Genomic DNA, 15,479 nt, shown 5'->3' with positions numbered 1-15,479 from the left:
GTATGCGTTTATCTATCTTATATTTTAAAAAAGTACATTAAAATTATAAATTAATTTTTTTATTAAAATTACATAATTTAATGAATAATATATATTAAATTTTAATTATTTAAAAATATTTTAAAAAAAAAGACGTTTTAAACCTCCCCTAACAGTGCGCACGCACCCACCTAGAACATGCCATTATCAATTCCAAAACCACATGTATATAAATATTTCTATCCAATCACTTCATTATTTGTATATAAATGTAACCAACCACAAAGCTACAAACCCCAAAATTAAATTCCCCCAAGTAAATCCTTTTTGTTTTTTTTTTGGTTTCTTCTTTGAATGGCTGCTCTTGCATCAAGCCTAAGCCTTAGTCCACAATACAGAACAAGAAGCAAAGAATATCAACAACATCATCATGGTTCTGTTGTTGAGGAAATCAAAGGGCTTATTAGAGTTCACAAAGATGGATACATAGAACGACCTCAAGTTGTTCCATGTGTCAGTTCTTCAGCTCTGAGTCCGGAACTAAAAGTTACATCAAGAGACATGGTCATTGACAACGTTACAAACACATGGGCACGTTTCTATGTTCCAAATCTCCACCATCACAATAAGATACCTTTGCTGGTGTATTTTCATGGTGGTGGCTTCTGCATTGGATCAGCAGCATGGAGTTGCTACCATGATTTCCTCGCTAAGCTATCTGCTGAAGTAGGGTGCATGATTATGTCAGTGAACTACCGATTGGCACCGGAGAATCCTCTTCCAGCACCATATGATGATGGAATAAAGACATTAATGTGGGTGAAACAACAATTTCTATATCAATACGATGATAGTGAATGGTGGACTAAGAAATGCAACTTTTCAAGTGTGTTCTTAGGAGGTGACAGTGCAGGTGCTAACATAGCTTACAATGTTGCCATAAGAGTATCTGAATCTGCTTTGAGGCCTTTAAACTTGAAGGGACTTGTTCTGATACAACCTTTCTTCGGTGGAGAAGTGAGAACAGCATCTGAGAAATCCATGGCTGAATCACCTGGCTCTGCCCTTAACTTGGCAGCGTCCGATGCCTACTGGCGTCTGGCGCTGCCACGTGGGGCGGACCGTGATCATCCGTGGTGCAATCCTATTGCAAAAGGGGCAGTAAAGTTGAAGAATTTATTGGTGCCAACGTTGGTGTGCATATCAGAGATGGATATATTGAAGGATAGGAACTTGGAGTTCTGTGATGCTTTGGCCAAAGAGGGTATCACAGTGGAATATTCTGTCTTCAAAGGTGTTGGCCATGCCTTTCAGATTCTCAGCAAATCTCACATCTCAAAATACACAACACATCAAATGATGTCTTGTCTCAAGTCCTTCATCATGTCTCTCTGATTAATATGAACCCATTGGTTATGGTTTGTTGTAATACTACTTTATATAAGCACACTATTAAAGTAGTGTAATTTTACATTGAATCCAACTGTTATAACTCTTAACATTGTAGATATAATACAACTATGTTAGGTGTACACAGAAAATCAGCAACAAAATGAGTTATAATTTGATGACTGATTTGTTGTGTACAATTATACATAATTATCAGATTATGAAATTTTACATTATAATGTATAAACAGAACAGAGAGAGGCTACTACTTATAACAGAACCATTGGGTCAACCATTGCAGAACATGCAGGATGAAAGTTCGAGGTTGAGGTTTTTAAACGGCTTAAAACCTCACCCCATTGTCTGCATAAACTGCTTGTGTTATCTTGCTCAAATGAGTGTTCCATTGTTTCACAACCTCTGCTCCTTGGATCCCTGCACAGTTGAGGAGACGTTATATTACAAGATCTAAGAATACTGGCCCTGCTTGAATGCAAAATTGGAATTATCCTTAGAGAAATCCAGGTGGCTAATTAGCTCAATGATGTGCATTACAAATAAAGAAGAGAAAGAGAGAGAGGGGTAAGGCAATGAGAGAATAGTTTGGGGAGTTATTTAAAGGGAATGAAGAGTGGAGAGAAAGGGTAAAGTGGTGGTTGGGAATGCATGCCTCAACCCCCGTTTTGAGTGATAAAAACATGCTATTTATTTATTTGTCGGATCTAGTGGAAGTTGAGACTTGACTCTTGAGATTTCTCACTCTTGCTTGCCGTGTGAAGTAATGTACTGAATAGCTACAGATGTTTGATGGCAAGTTGGTGATAGACAGAGTTATAGTGTAGTTTAGAAAAAGTGATGGAGCTTCTTTGAAATAAGGGTGACAGCAGATAAGTTAGGATGGGATTCAAGCTCTATTCTAATTTCAATCTGATTTCTATTCACATTCTAAACATTTCTATCCACATTCTAAAAATCTTAATTTGAATATGTCCAGTTCGACTTGCAAAAACAAATTTATATTCACTCAAATATAGTCTTTAGAGTTTAATTTTGATGCACTAACAGTCTAAAATGTTTTACACAATCGTACAATTACATTCGTTTTTTCGATAATCATATACGCGGTCAATGTAAAAAATATCTATTTTTGTTGATGTAATATTACGTAATTAGATACTCGTGTAAAACTACTACTTTACAAAGTATTTAACCCTTTCACATTTTATCATATCAATATTATTTATGTATTATTAACAAATTGAATTACTAATTTGGTGACATTAAAATATTAAATATTTGTTCAAAAGAGAGGGATTTAGATTCAAATCTCCTGTTGTTCATTGTATTTATTTAAGATTTTATGAACATGCACGTTATATATTGATTTGATTTTAGTTAATCTACCAAATATAATGGCACAATTATTAATTGCTTTTAATTAATCTAACAAATATAGTGTCTTATCTATTATTATTTATAGAATTAGGTGTTTGAAATGTGTTACTTTCAAACTAGCGAGAGAATGAGAGAATAACAAATCCTCGATCCATAAAATAATATAAAGAAAAACACTAGAAGTCCAATACTTTTTATCAATGTTGGATAATATTTTAGACCAATACTTTATTTCATATTTTTAAGATCTAGAAATTAAAATTTAGCATAAAAATATTTTTATTGACTAAACATTAGTCAAAAATAATAAATTTTGTTGATCATGTAGCTAATATAAAAGGACACTCCTCTTATCTCTTGTTCAAAATTCGTCCCACGCAAAGTGAAATCAAAATGCGAGAGATGGGTGTAAAAAGCAATCATATGCATAAGCAACTCGTCACGTGGGAGCTAGAGGTACAAGGAACAATTAAGGAACCTATGCAAAATGAAATAAAGAAAAATCTTACATGCGAGCAGTAACATGATTGTACAAGGCGCACGACTAAGGAACCTATGCAAAATGTAATAAAAAGTAAAAACTGATATCTGAAAATTAACGTATTATGGGAACTAAATCACATCAATTCTTAAGGGGTATCGTGTCACAATAAACGATATAGCTATTAATACAGTTACGTGAGTATTATCATGGTGATGGGAAACATTAGCACCCTCTACTCATCTACTGGTGTCCTCGTCTTCAATACCGGCCGAAACATTTCTGTCTAGCTAGACATCATGACATGATCGATTGCCTGAAGAGCTTGGTTGGAAAAAAATCGCACATCAACATCGGGATCCTCGCTGAGCTCAACCAAACATGGACGGATTGTCTTCTCCACCACCTAAATGGCAATGACGTTCCCAAAATTAAAGTGGACGACAAACAAAGAAACAGAACAGAGGATGGAAAGCAAAAGAAAATACGACACTTACAGACTGATCAACGATGGGGAAGATGGACTCTAATACCTTTGCCACATTGAACTTGATGTTGGGCACTCTGTGAGAGTGAAAAGGCATCCCCATTAGAAACTATAGCATTGCATTCACTCAAACGCTATGACATATAACAAACTTCAAATTATAATTACCTATCTTTTGATGCAGCAATAACAACAGGCAACAACCTTGAACAAGTGATTTCAGCACCCATGACAGGAGCAAGCAGAGAGATTGCTCTAAGAACGGTCATTCGATACAAGTAGTGTGGATTGCTAATCATATCCAAAACCTGTTCACACACATCATACGATATTGTGAAGTTGCACTCGTGTGTGGTTGTTATAAAGCAGATATTTAAATAAAAAGCATTTTCGAATCCTACACATATGGAACCTATAACAAGCCCATGGTATATAATGTTAATATTGACACCCCCCAAATGGGTTAACAGAGACCACAGCCAAAAGAACACAGGCTAAACAAATGGGTATATAATTGGGACGAATACAAACATACTATGCAATGGTATATAATAAATTAAAAGTAAAAACTGAACCTGTGGAACTATGTGCTGCATAGCCCATTCAGGACCAAATTCTTCAGCAAGGCGTTTCAAGTTGTTAGCAGCAGCTTCACGAATTGAATGAACCTGCATTAAGCATTCATAGAGTAAGTAGAAATAGTCATCCGTAATCGTGTGGTTCCCAAGATACCCTCACACTAGCAGGGAAGAGGATAGCAGAAACCTTGTCCTGTAACCATTGCATGCAAAGAGCACCAAGCTTGTCATCAAAGAACCCAACCCCCAATTGACTTGCCAATAAGGGTATATATTCAATTATTGCAAGCCGGACCCTCCAATGCCTATCCTCAGCAAGTTCAACAATGGCAGGTAATAAAGATTGAGATAACAGATCAATTCCAATAACCTGTAAGAATAGCTTGATCAGCATAACTTTAAAAAGTCTGCTTTATTTTCTTGATTCATACTTTCTGCAATTATATGGCAGCATGCAGACATAAGGCAAAATGAAAGCATAAACTTCACATGCTAGAATTAATAGCATTATTGGATGAAAAGAAAAAGGGTTATTCAAAGAATATAAAGCATTCTGCAACCTAAAACGACTTAAGAACATGTAACCAGTTAACAACCTGATTTACTTGATCAAGCTTGCTGATGATGTTTAGGCGCACATCAGGAAATTCATCCTTCAAAAGGGAAAGGAAAATAGGAAGAAGCTGCTCGATTGTTGCCTCCTGCAATGAAGATAAGGTAGAACTAGAATCAGATTTACACTAAAAGATACTACCATCATAAATGGTCAAGGGTATAGAATGAGAAAAAATTAAAAAGAATAAAAATTTTGGATAAATTATAATTAGATGAAAAAAAGAAGGCAGTAATTTATTAGAAATTTAAAAATTAAAAGGCTAAAATCCAATGCCACAAAAATCAGTTAAAGAATTAAACTAGCACAATCCATCAAATTTAACATAAGGTTGCATACCAGCAATAGGCAGAAGTTAGTTACCAGAATAACAAAAAAAGACGCCAACCATAAAAGTATATATAGATGGCACAATAAAAACAATAGAGAATAAATTCATATTATTGCAATATATGAGAACCAAGTACATAATGGTGAGGAGTGATGAAATTCACGGAGTTTATGAACTTCCCAATCTAGAACGTTACCTTTCCTAATACAGGAGCCATTCCCATTATTACTGAAGCCAAAGCAGAACGTACATGCTGTGAAGAATCTGATGACAGTTCCTGCAAAAGTTGTTCCAAAGTATTTAAACCTGTAAATATAGTTTTAGAATACTGAACTACGAAATCAAAACAAAATAGAGCCTTGGTAACATTATATATGTATTAAGGGTTTTATTTCAAAGGTACACACACCTTCACACAAGGAAGAATGTGCTGAATCGCAAGATCTGGACTTAAAATCCTGCAAAATTTGGTCACTTTTCCAGCAGCTGCTATGCGTACTTCAGCTTCATTATCTCGAAGCAACCGCACATAGGCAGGCACCAGTTCCGTCCTTTTCACAAAGAAATAGTTTGATAAGATCTTAAGAAAAGTAGATATATTTGATAGGACTTCAGATTTTAGCCTTGTTAAACATAGGAGGAAATCAATATAATTATAGGAATCACATCTTCGACTATCACCATAATGAGCCCAAGTCCCAACTAAAGAACATAGTTCATAATCATAAATCAATATATTCACATATACGCAGCAGGTGTAATATTCAGCTGAAAAATAATACCTTGTAGGTTCGGGGCCTACAGCTTCACAGAGCTCATATAATTGATTTGCAACCATGTACCGTACGCGCCAGGACTTATCCTATCCAGGATCAGTTAAATAACATCAGGCGATTAAAAGTTTTTTTTTTGGGGGGGGGGGGGGGGGGATTGATATGGTAGAAAAAACATTGCACAAGATACCAAGCAATGGCTATGTTTAAGAATTTAAGTGGGAAATTAACACAATCATGAATGAGAGATGAATATTTTATACTAATAAATAGTCTCGAGTTTCATGTGTGAAATCAGGAGAAGTGTATAATCTCTGGACAGCCAAAATCCATAAAATTCAGTTGGAACAAAAGGATAGAAACCTTGGTATATATAGTACATAGTTTGAAAAATGAAATCTGTATATGGTACATACTATTAAGTAAAGATTTTTTTTATTAACATTTTAATCCATGCTCAAGTGTACCTGAGAGAAGTTAGCAATAACCGGGAGTATATGCGCAACACAATCTTGAGGCTCCAACAGCTTGCCAAGAGCTGCACAACCCTCCACAGCTAACAATCTAACAGAATCTTGATCTGTTCAAATTTAAAATAGCAACTACATATTAAAATTGAAGAGGGGGGGGGGGGGGGGGGGGGGGAGGGGAAGCAGTGTTTCAATGGGAAAAGGATAATAAGCTATTCACCATAATCGAACACACTGGTAATATACAAAAGAAAGACATTTCCCTATCTAGAAAGAACTATATGTATATATAATTACCATCTTGAGTAAGATCATCAAAAATTGACATGATGTCTGCCTTCAAATGAGCATATTCAACTGTTGCAGCAAATTTTCCAAGATTTGATGCAGCAGACCTCCTAACCATTGGCATGTCATCTTGACATAACTGACTGTATGTCGACCTTAGCTCTGCCTTTGACGGTTCTGGTGCACTTGGATATGCAATATGAAATAATCCACATGCAGATACTCGGGCAGTAAACCATTCACCTGCTGCCAACCTCTGACCAAAATTTATAACATGAATTAGGCAGGATACAAACAACACCTCCTGAATCATAAACAAGCACTAAGGAGGAAATAATTACTGACCTTCACCAATGGGATGAAATGTTCAACCAAATCATTTTCTCTCATTTGAGATCCAATTCTACAAAGTGACTCCACTGCTTTATCCCTGACACAAGTTTCCTCAACAGTGCAAAGTGTCTCAAGAGGTGGGAGCAACACACTAGCATGCTCCACTCCACCAACATAAGGAATGAACACTCCCAACTCTTCTGCCATAGCAAGAAGCACCTCATCATCATCATCATTATTTTCACTCAAGAACGGAATTAACTCCCTTCGCGTTCGCTCCTCGCCAAGTGCACGTGCAATCGTGGAAAGCCTGCGAATAGAGTTCAACCGTAGCTGGATGTCATCATTCTTCAGCTCATCTATAAGCACCGCTATCGGATATAACGGTTCATCAGCCATGGAAATTTCCTTTTATTCCAAAAACCTCTGGCATAATCAACAAATTAATCAAACTGCAATAAGATCATATATATCTACAAACTACTAAAATAAAAAACAGATACTTAGCACTGAATTTTGAAATCGCCTAACAAAATCTCTTGAACTAGAAAATACTTTACTTTAATTAAATTAAATTAAGCTACAGGCTACTCAACTGGTGTGCAATTAAAAATGTAAATGAAATAGAAGTAGTGAATCGAAGAGGTAAATACCGTAGCGAAGAGGTTTGTAATTGGGGAGGTAAGTAAGCAGGAATTGGGATCTAGTGTTGAGTGAATTAGGGTGCAGTGGAGTGGAGTTGAGAAAATTAAGAATGCATCAATGAGAGACAGTATGCATGGACACCGGAAACCCTAACAGCGATGAAAAGAAGACGATGGAAGAGAGAGAGAGAGAGAGAGAGAGAGAGAGTGAGAGAGAAGTGTTACCAATGTTTTTCAACGTGGTCACGCGCACACAACCCCACGGAAATGGCGTTTGCTTCGTATCTCTATGCTTCTCTACAATTTTTTACCGAAACGCACCGTTCCACGCATTTTTCATAAGGTAGTTAATTTTCACAATGTAAAAACTAAAAACTGAACATTCATATCTACTATGTAAAATTATCTAATAATTTTTAAATATTAAATTTAGGTAAAGATAATTATATGTAAATTTTTTAAAATATTTATATAATTACATTATTTAAATTATCCAAAATTTATTAATAAAAGATTTATTTAAACACATAAATGTTTTAAATAAATTTAATAATTGTATAAAATTAAACTCTAAAACAAATACTTTTTATTTGTCATTTAATTACATTAAAGCATATGAATTATTTCTGAAATATTGGATATAATAAAGAAACTACTCTTACAAACATTGTTAGAATAATCTTCATATAAATATGATGATTGAAAATGTTAAATAATATATTTGATTAAATGATTTAATATAAATATTATATTTGAAAAAAAAAAATCCTTAAGCTCAAATAAGAGTGCAAAATATAAGTAGATCACTCAGCCTAGATCTAAAAAAAATTTGGATAGTGTTCATTGTCTACTGTTAAATCTAATTTTTTATTGTTTTTTTTATATTTATTTTTAATCTCATATATAGAATTAAAGACAAGAGATCACATTTTATTTTTTCAAGTGTTAAAAACAATGAAAAGGATCCATTTTGGTTCAGTGGACAGTTTGGCCTGTATCGTAATTCGTAACAATCACTAATATGCATCTTGTCTTCAGGATAGGAACTAATTTAAATGAATGTGCTGTTATAAAATTTGGTGTATAGAAGAGTAAAAATTATAATTAAAATTTTGAGAAAAATAAGCATACTACATTATGTCTTTTTTTTATTATTCTTCATTGAAAAACACCTTCACCGTAAATATAACCTAGTAATTTTATAAGACAAGGTGATGTGACACATTACACACAATAATTGAGAAAGAAGAAGCAAAGAAACAAGAAAAACAATTTGATTTTGAAGTTGACAAGAGGAAAATAATTTGCTAATTAATTGGATAAAAAGAAACAGTGGAATGGTTAGCAATGTGCAAGCTGAATTGGCCTCCTTTTTCAGTGACATCAATCTTGTTTGATCCATTTGGAGGTTTCATGTCAAAGTTTGTTACCAACTTTGCAATGATCAAAGCCAGAATTGGCATTGCAAGAATGATCCCAGGGCAACTCCTCCTTCCAACACCAAATGGCAAGAATCTGAAATCAACCTTCCCTCCAGCCACTGCTTCTGTCTCACTCTCCTCTTCCAAGAACCTCTCTGGCCTAAACTCTTGAGGCTTCTTCCACCATGCAGGGTTATTTGCAAGCCACCATGCATTCACTACCACCTTGGACTCCTTTGGAATCTTGTACCCTCCTAGATTTGCTTCCTCAAGGTTCATGTGTGGCACAAGTAGAGGAATTGGGGTGTGAAGTCTTAGTGTCTCTTTCACTGTGGCTTGTAGATATGGCAGTTCATGCAGGTTAGATTCTGTAACTGTTTGGTCTTTAAGCACTTTCGATATCTCATCACGAATCTTTCTTTGGACTTCTGGATGGTTCACCAACTCTGCTATTGCCCATTCCATTGACCACAGTGTTGTCTCTATTGCTGCAACATTTATGTTCTCTACAATGTAAAGCACATTCTCTTCACTTATTTCTCCCTTCATCTCAGCATCTATGATGTGATCAATTGCACAGCTTATCTTGTGCTTTTCTCCATTAGCAGCCATTATATTTCTGTACAGTAAGTCACATAGGTGTTAGAATTTTATTATGGTGGAAACTCATGTGCAGTCGACTTCACGTACGTAAAGTTGATACCTGAAAGCCGTTAGATAATTTATCTGATTTGACTAAATTTTCATCTAACCGCTTTCAGGTATCAACTTCACGTGAAGTCGACTCTACCTGAGTTTTCCTCTTTTATATTTGGTCCATTATGTTAATATAGAAATTAATCTGCATAGTATTATTAATTGTTAAATAACTCTCCTTTAGTTAGGCAGTTAATGACAGTTAATTATTCATTTGTTCTCTTATGGAATTTAAGGTATATAAAACATAAAATTTAGGTCCCAATTCTGAATACAAAATTTAAGTTGAATGAATGAATGTTGAATACCTTTTGTTAGAAATGGAAATTAAATGTAAAATCAAAGATTTATTTTACTTTCTTACCTCCTTTTCTCAATGTAATAGTTGTTGAAAAATGCCAACCTCCTAGTTTGCAAGTCCTTGCACTTGTTGAGGTAGCCCCTCAAGAAGGGTCTAAGCAGAGGTATAAAATCTCCATAGTTGTACTCAAAGCTCTGTGCCAAACGGCTTCTCTCAGAGTTAAACTTGGTAGCCTGAATGAACAAAGGGTCCTCTTGAGACTCAAACTTTGCATCAAACATCATTCTATACATGATGTTATACAGCATCAGCTGAAGCCTCCTTCTGATAACTATCCCTTCGCTCCTCACTTTCTCAACATTGCCATTGAGATCATGCACCACCAAATCCATCTCTTCTTCCCACATGTTGCTGTAGTTATGGACAACCTTGTTGGTGAAAAATGGCAGGGTCATTATCCTACGCATCTTGCGCCAATGATCACCATAAACGGTGAACACCATGTCTTGTCCATTGCCAGTGAAGATATCAAACACAACGTTTCGAGGGCGAGAGCCGAACTCAACACCTTGTGAATGGAGGACTTGGGTGGCAAGTTCTGGATCAGATACCACAACCAAGTTCTTGGAACCAAGTTTGAGAAGGAAAACGGGGCCATAGTGTTGTGAGTATGAAGCTAGAAGACGGTGGTTGAGATCATTGCCAACTTGTAACCAATTTCCAAATATAGGAACAGAGAGAGGCCCTGGAGGGAGTGTGGTAGAAGAGTTCTTGTTCAAGTATAGGAACAACGTAAACACAAGAGTGGCAACAGCAACAACGAAATTTGAGGAAGGGAAAGGAATAGAAAGTTGACAACACAAGAGTTTTGTAATTAAGGTAAGTGCTAGTGTAATAATACTAGTGTAAAAGACTGGTTTCTTGAGTTGAAGTCCCATGTTTAAATTTTTTGTGTGCAAAAGAATAATTAAGGCTAGGAATGAACTGCTATATGGTTGAGATGTATATGAGTGGGTTGGTTAGAAGATATTGAGAGTAAGCTTATATATATATATAGGAATTCCCCACAGTTTGTGATTGAATCCATGGGCTAGATTCATTGGTATTTCAAACCAAGGTAGGAAGATTAATTTCGAAATGTGATAGGTGAAGTCAAATATGTCGAGTTAGTAAAGCCAACATATGAAGCAGACTTGAGCAAGTGGTATATATATTTCTATAATATATTCTATATGTAGAGTCAAGCCAACCGTGGCTGAATATATATATATATATATATATATATATATATATATATATATATATATATATATTGCATGCTACAGTAGCTAATACTTTTTTATTTAAAAAAATAAAAATTCTTGTAAAAATAAAAAAAATTAATTTTAATAATATTTTTTTAAGTGTTATCAAAATTATATAATTAACATAGCTACTATAATAATAGTCAATTATTCACCATAATACTTTCTCATATTTTTATAGCTAACTAATACGCTAATTGATATTTTCTCTCTTTTTTTTCTTCTTATCACTTTAAAGTTTTGGTATGTCTTTATATCAGCGTTTCAGTACACTAGTTTTGGAACATTAAAAAGTTTATTTATGGAGAGGAGAGATCAACAGACAGACACATACATAGCTTATGTAGTATTTCTTAGGAATCTGATATTTGTCACGTTGTGCAACGTACATTATCCTAATAATCAAGGTCACAAAGCGTTATTATATTATAAATCTTACCAAAAAATTTTTAAACTTGAAATCAGATCTAAATCTACTGATTAGGAACATGTTCCAAGAAGTAAAACTAAATCTAAGCAATTCTATATCTAAAGATTGTAGAAACCCCATATTTAGCTCATCAAAATAACATTTTACAAAGGAAAAAAAAAAACCTTTAAAGATTATTAGGATTCTTTAATCAACAAAAAATGAATAACTATACAAAAATGATCAAGAAAATTTAATGACATAATAATAAAAGTAGGATAAGTTGTTAATATCTATATTTGGTTCAATCTAATGTAGTTGTCTACGATGAAGTGTGATTGGATACTTCTGCTATTCATAGAATTTTGCAATCATAAATAATTAAATATATTAGTGGCCAAATACAACACACCTTTTTTTTTTTTAATGAATCAACTGGAACTTCTCTGTTTCCTATGTCCGTGCCTTGAGAATGCCTCCTACTATATCAAATCAATAGTTTAAATACACAAAATCCAAACAGACAATTTTTCCTTGCTCAACTTGTGAAATAAAAGTAACTGGTTCATTCAACCAATCAACACACTTATCCCAAACTATCTGCATAACTCAAATCTCATAAGAAAAGTCTCATTATGCATACACCTACACTCATTCTTTCTCAGTAACCATGTCTAGTTCTCACTGAAAACGGCCTCTTCTCCAAATCCAAATGAGGTTTGCTATGCATCTTGGATTCTGGAACATCATTTGATACTCTTGGTGTCTGCTTAGAAGTTTGATTACTCTTGTCTTTATTATCAGCCTCATCATCACTCTCATCAAATTCTAGTTCCTTCACAAGTGAATCAGCCTCGGTTTCTGCAACCAATAACACGGACTCCCCATTTGAAATCTCATCAGCTGAATCTTCCAGCCGAGGGACAACTTCCACAAAATCAGAATCTTGTTCATCCAAGAATTTTCTTGGTCCGGGGCTTGGACTATTATGATCATCATCAGGACCGTGAGGACTGGATTGTGAGAGTTCCAGAGCAGCTCTTGCAGCAGCGGCTGCTTGTGCTGCTGATTCGAAAGCAGCTTTTGCAGCATCAGCTACATCCTTATACTTCTTCATAGCTTTAAAGGAATCAATTGACTCCCCATCTTTTTCTTTACTAGGCAAATTGTGGAGGTTCTCTTCTTCTTTTAGCCTAGTCTCCTGCTGATTTTGTTTTACAACATTGACTTGTTCCTGCATTTGATCACATCAGGCTCTCTCTGTAAGAATTTGATTAACAGAGTGTGAAAAAAAAAAGAAAAAAAAAGGAAAGAAAAAAGAATGCGTATTTGTTGCTTTAGCTCTTATATGCACTTACTATACCTCAATTGTAACAGAAGAAACTTCTTCAATCAGTAGAATAATGTTGTTCTCAGAAGCAATATCTTTGAGTACCTTCGTTCTGCTTTCCAAGCTTGGCATCCTTGTGGAAAGCTTTTGTATCAACTTGAAGCAAATTAAAAGGATTTCAAAAGTTATAATCTTTTGCGCGGGTAAAAAAAAGGTTGGAATGAAAAAATAATGATTAATAGATACTAATCGAAGTGACAGAACCACGATTAACATATATATATATATATATATATATATATATATATATATATATATATATATATATATACCTGAGGATCAACACCACAGTTATTTCTTAACTCAATAGCACGAGCAGCAAACTCCTTCCCAAATCTTGATGTCAACATTGCACGAATCTCTAGAATCTCTGGTAAATCTCCACACCTTGAAGCCATGTAGAGTAATCCTGATGCAGCCTCTTTTAGTTCCTCCGGACATTCTCTACAACAATAATTCAAAATAAGAATGAAAAAAGGCTTTCAATCAATCATAAGCAGCAGGATGATAAAATACTAAATAACATAAAGTAAACGAACCTCTCTTGTGCAATGAGGTGGACCCTCTCAAACAAGAGGTTGCAGTATCCTTCAATCTTGTCATATACATCCAGCATATTCTGCTCCTTGATCACATGCTCAGCCTGTGTCAATAGCAACCCATCAGTTTCCCGAAACCAATAACTAAGACAAAACAAATGATATATAGCATTAAACTATATCTTACTCGGAGGAGAGCGCGATCATGGTGACCAAGTTGGAGAAGTTGATGAACGTCAGAACGGGCTAGTTTGAGATGTGCATGGCGCTTGTTTTTGAGGATAGCGAGGCGAGATAAGGCAAGATTAACGGTTGCCGTAAACTTTGAAGCCTTAAAGTTTCTACCTAACAGAGCATCCAGTTTCTTACCCATATGATACGGGAACAATGTGATGGTGCTGAAAATAATGTGAATAATAAGCTTGAGAGAAAGTGTTTATATACGTTTACAATTAATTAATTACAATATATAGTAATGGTAATGGGTGTTTCGAGATGTAAGAGTTTTCTTAATAGGCAAGGCTCAAAGCGTAATATGACAAGAGACAGCTACTAAGTACTAAACGCGGTTAGTGCGTGAGTGAAGTGTCAAGGCGTGAACATTTCAATTTTCAAGTATCATTCGATCGATTGTCACATTCTGAGAGAGGTGTGGGCTAAATTGCAGAATTAGATTATATGAACCAATCAAACGCAAAGAAACGGTGAAGACAGAAATGGAGAGGTCATCTACAAAATTCAATTTATTGACTATTCGATCAATCATGAGAAGCAGATCACGACAATCGGACGGTCCGCTGCTCCTTCACTAAAGAGAAACTAACTTCAATTAAAATAAACATATTTTGATTGGAATTTTAACATTTTAAGAGTATAATAAAGGAAATTGCTATCCTTGACCTTTTACTCCCCCGAAAATGTAAGGATATAAATCTTTTCCGTTAAACAAATGAATTTTATGAATATGTCGTCAAATAGTCTTGCAATCTTTTGAGAGTTCATGCATTTTGGTCAAATTTTGCAACACGCACAACCTTCTATTTCAGGGTACTGCCATCACGTGCTCTTTAGGTAATATATTGAAATTAGAATATAGGGCATCTGGTAACTAATGATATATCCCCATTTGGTCCTCAAAGAATTTTGGACTAGACACTTTAATCCCTAACTAAAATTAATTACTCGATTGGTTCCTAACAATTAATTTACTTAGGTCCTTGGCTCCGTTAACTCTAACGAAAGACAAAATGGTCTCTGACAACTCTAACAGGAGACAAAATGATCCCTGACCTCATCTGTTCGGAAACGACACTGTTCTCTCCAATTTTTCATCATATATTGCATAACACTAACAGTCTAACACTGTAACTTCAAGCTACACAATGCACATTTTACAACTTCAATGTTCACACGAAAAAAAATCCTCAATTTGTTCTTAACCAATTCATACTCAGGAAACTAATGACTATGTCTCTCAAGTACTTGTCGTCTTCGATAAATCCCATGAATCTAAACAATAAGTCTGATTAGTCAAAACCCGTCGTCATCGTTGCCATCTCCTGCCTTCTTTACCCTATCATCTCCATGACCACATTGTCCACAACTTTGATCACTTCCTTCAGCTTCTTCTCCGAACTTATCACTTCAGTTTTCGTATG

At 35.0% G+C, this 15,479-nt stretch overlaps 5 protein-coding genes across 6 annotated transcripts; 1 reads left to right on the top strand and 4 right to left on the bottom strand.

Annotated features, from left to right (window-relative positions):
• Positions 1-253: 253 nt before the first annotated feature.
• LOC130950734 (probable carboxylesterase 17) lies at positions 254-1,457 on the top strand. The gene has a single exon (XM_057879304.1). The coding sequence runs from the start codon at positions 334-336 to the stop codon at positions 1,372-1,374; it is 1,041 nt and encodes a 346-aa protein (XP_057735287.1). The 5' UTR covers positions 254-333; the 3' UTR covers positions 1,375-1,457.
• A 1,775-nt stretch (positions 1,458-3,232) lies between these two features.
• LOC130950505 (serine/threonine-protein phosphatase 2A 65 kDa regulatory subunit A beta isoform) lies at positions 3,233-8,096 on the bottom strand. Of its 2 annotated transcripts, none has more exons than XM_057879026.1 (13): positions 7,987-8,096; positions 7,130-7,543; positions 6,794-7,040; positions 6,494-6,606; positions 6,036-6,115; positions 5,663-5,804; positions 5,450-5,530; positions 4,906-5,010; positions 4,497-4,679; positions 4,307-4,399; positions 3,900-4,039; positions 3,742-3,808; positions 3,233-3,650 (listed from the first exon to the last, which is right to left on the bottom strand). In XM_057879026.1, the coding sequence occupies exons 2-13, from the start codon at positions 7,514-7,516 to the stop codon at positions 3,531-3,533; spliced, it is 1,758 nt and encodes a 585-aa protein (XP_057735009.1). In that variant the 5' UTR covers positions 7,517-7,543; positions 7,987-8,096; the 3' UTR covers positions 3,233-3,530. The 2 variants fall into 2 exon arrangements, with proteins under 2 accessions (XP_057735009.1, XP_057735010.1); XM_057879027.1 differs by having other exon boundaries at positions 7,771-7,991.
• A 902-nt stretch (positions 8,097-8,998) lies between these two features.
• On the bottom strand, positions 8,999-11,211 carry LOC130947778 (cytochrome P450 CYP73A100-like). The gene is made up of 2 exons (XM_057876488.1): positions 10,243-11,211; positions 8,999-9,801 (listed from the first exon to the last, which is right to left on the bottom strand). The coding sequence occupies exons 1-2, from the start codon at positions 11,115-11,117 to the stop codon at positions 9,069-9,071; spliced, it is 1,608 nt and encodes a 535-aa protein (XP_057732471.1). The 5' UTR covers positions 11,118-11,211; the 3' UTR covers positions 8,999-9,068.
• A 988-nt stretch (positions 11,212-12,199) lies between these two features.
• Positions 12,200-13,641, bottom strand: LOC130947780 (uncharacterized). Its single transcript, XM_057876489.1, has 3 exons — positions 13,555-13,641; positions 13,256-13,378; positions 12,200-13,152 (listed from the first exon to the last, which is right to left on the bottom strand). The coding sequence occupies exon 3, from the start codon at positions 13,130-13,132 to the stop codon at positions 12,554-12,556; it is 579 nt and encodes a 192-aa protein (XP_057732472.1). The 5' UTR covers positions 13,133-13,152; positions 13,256-13,378; positions 13,555-13,641; the 3' UTR covers positions 12,200-12,553.
• On the bottom strand, positions 13,250-14,194 carry LOC130950263 (uncharacterized). The gene is made up of 4 exons (XM_057878781.1): positions 14,009-14,194; positions 13,822-13,925; positions 13,555-13,726; positions 13,250-13,378 (listed from the first exon to the last, which is right to left on the bottom strand). The coding sequence occupies exons 1-4, from the start codon at positions 14,192-14,194 to the stop codon at positions 13,250-13,252; spliced, it is 591 nt and encodes a 196-aa protein (XP_057734764.1).
• Positions 14,195-15,479: the final 1,285 nt, after the last annotated feature.

This window comes from Arachis stenosperma, chromosome 9 (genome assembly GCF_014773155.1).
Source record: "Arachis stenosperma cultivar V10309 chromosome 9, arast.V10309.gnm1.PFL2, whole genome shotgun sequence".
Taxonomy (NCBI): Eukaryota; Viridiplantae; Streptophyta; class Magnoliopsida; order Fabales; family Fabaceae; genus Arachis; species Arachis stenosperma.
The sequence above is the reverse complement of the archived record's forward strand: the minus strand, read 5'-3'. Positions and strand labels throughout refer to the sequence as shown.

Excerpts from the sequence above, each read along its gene's own strand:
- LOC130950734 (XM_057879304.1), top strand. The coding sequence starts at position 334 with ATGGCTGCTCTTGCATCAAGCCTAAGCCTTAGTCCACAATACAGAACA.
- LOC130950505 (XM_057879026.1), bottom strand. The coding sequence starts at position 7,516 with ATGGCTGATGAACCGTTATATCCGATAGCGGTGCTTATAGATGAGCTG. Across the intron at positions 6,607-6,793 it reads TGATGATCTTACTCAAGATG|ATCAAGATTCTGTTAGATTG; the intron begins GTAATTATATAT and ends AAATTTGAACAG. Across the intron at positions 5,805-6,035 it reads GTAGGCCCCGAACCTACAAG|GACGGAACTGGTGCCTGCCT; the intron begins GTATTATTTTTC and ends CTTTGTGAAAAG.
- LOC130947778 (XM_057876488.1), bottom strand. The coding sequence starts at position 11,117 with ATGGGACTTCAACTCAAGAAACCAGTCTTTTACACTAGTATTATTACA. Across the intron at positions 9,802-10,242 it reads TATTACATTGAGAAAAGGAG|AAATATAATGGCTGCTAATG; the intron begins GTAAGAAAGTAA and ends CTTACTGTACAG.
- LOC130947780 (XM_057876489.1), bottom strand. The coding sequence starts at position 13,132 with ATGCAGGAACAAGTCAATGTTGTAAAACAAAATCAGCAGGAGACTAGG.
- LOC130950263 (XM_057878781.1), bottom strand. The coding sequence starts at position 14,194 with ATGGGTAAGAAACTGGATGCTCTGTTAGGTAGAAACTTTAAGGCTTCA. Across the intron at positions 13,926-14,008 it reads ATGATCGCGCTCTCCTCCGA|GCTGAGCATGTGATCAAGGA; the intron begins GTAAGATATAGT and ends CTATTGACACAG. Across the intron at positions 13,727-13,821 it reads CACCTCATTGCACAAGAGAG|AGAATGTCCGGAGGAACTAA; the intron begins GTTCGTTTACTT and ends TTATTGTTGTAG.